The 3941-nt window shown below is 60.0% G+C and overlaps 1 protein-coding gene across 1 annotated transcript; it reads right to left on the bottom strand.

The window, feature by feature from the left end:
* Nucleotides 1–756: 756 nt before the first annotated feature.
* DNAJA4 (DnaJ heat shock protein family (Hsp40) member A4) lies at nt 757–3910 on the bottom strand. Its single transcript, XM_081831826.1, has 3 exons — nt 3406–3910; nt 1281–1381; nt 757–1177 (listed from the first exon to the last, which is right to left on the bottom strand). Exons 1-3 carry the CDS (start codon nt 3632–3634, stop codon nt 959–961), a joined length of 549 nt encoding a protein of 182 aa, XP_081687952.1. The 5' UTR covers nt 3635–3910; the 3' UTR covers nt 757–958.
* Between the last annotated feature and the right edge of the window lie 31 nt (nt 3911–3941).

The following is a 3941-nucleotide window of genomic DNA, read 5'->3' as shown; positions in this document are numbered from 1 at the left end:
ACTGTCCGCTTCTGCAGAACCAGGGGAGGGCCGCCCGCTGGGAGTGAAGCAGTGGAGAACTGTCCCTCCGGGCAGGCGGCCCTCGCCACTGTGCCCAGCAGAGCCCGGGCAGCGCGCTTCTCGCCAGAACCGCGTCCTGAGCAGGAGGCCCCGCGTCCCATGGCCGGGCAGCTGGAGGAGACATCTCTGGGAGGGGGTGCGGACGGACGTCTGCCCCCCTAGCCAGGCTGCCGCTCCTGCGGCCTGAGCCGCAGCCCGGAGGCTCCGTGGCCCATGGGATGTCCTTTATGGTAAGCACTTCGGTGGAAGAGTGTCGCAAAGACTGCCAAGAGAAAATCATCACAACCACAAGCAACAAGGTGCGGGGCCCCAGGCAAACCGTTACGTCGGCGCTGCGTTCAGAGCACTGGTTTGTCCTCACCACCAGGCCGGGAAGCTTCCGGAAGCTTCCGAGAGATGCTCATGCACCCGCTACAGCCCCAGAGCAGCAGCCCTGCATGGACCAGGCCCTGGGGCCCAGCCCAGGCCACAGATGTGCTTTTGCCTGGAGGAGCGTCACCTAGAGTCTGGATTCAGCAGCCCCGGGAGGGGCGGGGGCAGGGGAGCTGCGCCCGCAGGCGGTGCCCAGCGCCCTGCGAGGGGCCGCACTGGCCGCCGACCCGGCCAAGCCCCCAGAAGCAAGTGTCAGTGCGGTCACGGGCCTCTCAAACATGTCCTGAAAACGTAAATGAACAGATTGCATATGCAGACTGCAGATGATTTACACTTGAAACATTTAAATATAAATTAAGCTATAACTTAAGTCACAACCAAAAGAAAAACAAAAGAAAAACCAAGACGACGCTCGGCAACTGAGAGGGCTGAACACATACACAGGACGCGCCAGACACGAGGCCATTGGGCGATGCATTTTCACTGTGCCAACGTTACACTCGGGGCGCGCTAGTCCCCCGGCCGCTCACGCCGTCTGACACTGCACCCCGGCCCGCGGCCCGTCGTCGTCCTCCTCCTCGTAGGCCTCCCGCTGCTGCCGCCAGTTCTGCTCGCTGGGGTTGAACTCCTTCAGCTCCACCTGGTCCATGTCGTCCGTGACCCTCACCTGCTGCCGCGGGGGCAGCAGGGCCTCCAGCTGCGCAAGCTTGTCTTGAGGAAGCCAGTGTTTCTCGGGAAAGACGACCTGTGGAGGGCGAGGAACGTCGGCCAAGAGCATCGGTAGCGGCTGCCCCTCCCACGGAGGCGCGCCCTGACCCCGCCCGCAGCCACAACAGTCAGGAACTTACTAGAAACTGGATGATCAGAGTCCCCTTCTCCAGGGGTGCTTTGTAGATGGGCATCCCTTCGTTACGCACACACCTCAGGTCACCATGCTTTATCACCTCGCCTGCCGCAGAGAAGGTTCGGTTACGGAGCAGGAAGACGGGGGTGGCCTGGCGGCAGACCCTGCCCAGGCTCGGGGGAGGGGGGGCATGCCTGGGGCAGCATGTCGGGGCCTCCGGCACAAAGCACAGTGGTGTAAAAAACGAACCAGGAATCCGAAACACTGGGGTCTGGGAGCTGGAAGCGGTCCAGCCCACACTCCGGGGTCTCCCACGACGCACTTTCAAAAGGCATCACGGGGTTTAGGCCCCAGAGCTCCAGGGTTCTGGCCACGTCTAAAGATACCATCTCCCCCCAACATAAAGAAGAAAGGGCACAAGGGTCTCTCCAGAAATAAGCTCTTCAGCTCAGCAATGAAAACGCACAGAGAAGCGAGTAAGCGTGCAGAAAGAGTAAGGGCGGGGAGGGACGGCAAGCCCCGCTGCAGTCTCGTCAGGGGGAAGCACTGAGGACCCTCGCTGGGGTCGTGCAGGAGCATGGGGCCTTCAGCCGTCCTATGTGTTGGAAAGTTCTCCTGTCTCCGTTCCTACCCCTCATGCTTCTGCCTCTGACTGACTGGGGGCTGGGAAGCCACACGCGGAGGGCCCCCGACCAGCTGCCAGGGCACCCTCCCCACCGACCCTGAGTCTCCGCACCCTGACAGCAGAAAGAGGAGACAGCAGCAGGAAAGGAATGAGAAAGAAGCCCAAACGAGAAAAGGCAGGATAAAGGAAAAGGACAGGACACAGAGAAACATAAATGAGCAAAAAGAACAAGAGAAGTCTCCAGCAGAAGGGTCTCTGAAGCCCTGGCCCTTCCCCGTCACGACGCGAGGAACGGGGTCTCTCCTCTGCCCCAGGTCACCAATGGGGCGCTTGCCTGAGCGCAGCAGGACGCTGGGAGCCCAGCCGCCCACCAGCCATGGCCAGGGAGGAAGAGCCCTCCCAAAGCTCCCCACGACGCCCTCAGGGCCACAATCAGGGCAGGGGCCACAAGAGCAGGCCCCGAACTCACACCTGCTCGAGACCTGCCATCCCCAAAGTTCTCCACTCAAGTAGGGGAGGAACTGGGGGCCTGGGGAGGGGTCGTGTCTCACAGTTTCACGCGAGTGTTACACTGCAGCGCCCCAACAATGGGCAAATCACATATGGGGATCCTGGTACTGTGTTTATTTTTACAAGTTTTTATCAGAAAGGCTTGGATGTAGAATCCATATCCTTTTATGTCCAGAGAAGGAGAAAACCATGCAGAGAGAGAGAAGCGGCAGAGAAACAGAACAAGGCCACAGGAGGGAAGCAAGTGCGGAGGCCAGGCGGCTCTGGGGTCCGCTCAGCTCGCCGGCCGCAGGTGCCCTTGGACAGGCGGCTCACGTCCCACCCCAGCCCCGACAGATGCCCCGGTGGTGGTGAGGGGACCAGAGCAGCTCTGCTCCCGGCCAGCGCGTCAGCCACCACCGCCCCTGCCCAGACGCGCGGACACGGACGAGTGACCTTCATGTTACCAGAGGCGGCTTCAGGTCAGGCCCCCGGCCCGGCCCCTCCCTTCGCCAGTCGGCCTTCCTCCGGCCTTCCCGGCAGGCGCTCTGCTGCCCGCAGGGGTGCGGGGTGCTCAGGCCCTGGAGGCCCTCGCGGCCCTCAGGTGCTGCCCCCACCCGCGCGTGTGTGCAGACGGGCGGGTCCCTGCGAGCAGCTGAGGCTAAGCTGACGGGCAAGGTCTTCTCGGGAAAACGGGACTTCACAGTGTCCCCCACGCGTCGTTGGCAGCACCGAAGCTGGAGAAGCATGCAGGTGACAGACCACCACCGCCTGTTACCGCTCTTTTCTCACCAAACTAGGATTTTACAGTTTAAGTTATGGTGCTCGACCCCAAGATTCCTGTTGGAGGCTCTTCCCCCGACTCTGAATTCTTTTTCCCTCGGAGAATATTTAAACATTTATCATAAAACTCTCCAGTCGTTAGCAAAGACTTTGAACTTGGGAGAAAAGGAAGTGGTGCTAAGCCCCGGCTCGCAGCACCCACCCAGCACAACAGTCAACGCGGAAACGTTACCCGACTTGGATGTGATGACGAGAACTCGATCGTCCAGCGTTTTTATCGTCTTCTTGAAGCCACAGAGGGCTTCAGAAAGCTGAATTTTCATTTTCATGATCAAGTCGTGGCCTCGTCTCTGAAAGACACTATGATCCTTCTGATCAAGCACAATTATGACATCGCCAGGCTCCAGCTCAGGCTCCTGATCTCCTTCTCCATGAAACAGTATCTTTTGCCCATCTTTCATACCTATGAGACATCATCCTTTCTGATTAGCATCTCTCTTAAAAACCGTACTTTCTACAAAGCTGTGAACACCGCACGCACTCCTTTGGAAGCTTTTACTCATCAAACCTCCCAACCTCGTGGCCACGGGAACCAGAGCAGTGGCTGGGATTGCCACGAGAGAGGCCACGCCGTCCCCGCACACCCGCCACTGCACGCCCGCGGTCACCACCCGCTTCCTGCTGCACGCACGGGGCATGGCTCTGGCGGCGCGCACAGTCACCGATGCTTCAACAGACATCCTTTAAGGGCGCCCTTTTGGGTGTTGA

This window comes from Leptonychotes weddellii, chromosome 9, assembly GCF_054177405.1.
Source record: "Leptonychotes weddellii isolate Sample4059 chromosome 9, ASM5417740v2, whole genome shotgun sequence".
NCBI classification, from domain to species: Eukaryota; Metazoa; Chordata; class Mammalia; order Carnivora; family Phocidae; genus Leptonychotes; species Leptonychotes weddellii.
This window is presented reverse-complemented; position numbering and strand designations above follow the sequence as displayed.

Excerpts from the sequence above, each read along its gene's own strand:
- DNAJA4 (XM_081831826.1), bottom strand. The coding sequence starts at position 3,634 with ATGAAAGATGGGCAAAAGATACTGTTTCATGGAGAAGGAGATCAGGAG. Across the intron at positions 1,382-3,405 it reads CGTCATCACATCCAAGTCGG|GCGAGGTGATAAAGCATGGT; the intron begins GTAACGTTTCCG and ends TCTCTGCGGCAG. Across the intron at positions 1,178-1,280 it reads CTCTGATCATCCAGTTTCTA|GTCGTCTTTCCCGAGAAACA; the intron begins GTAAGTTCCTGA and ends CGCCCTCCACAG.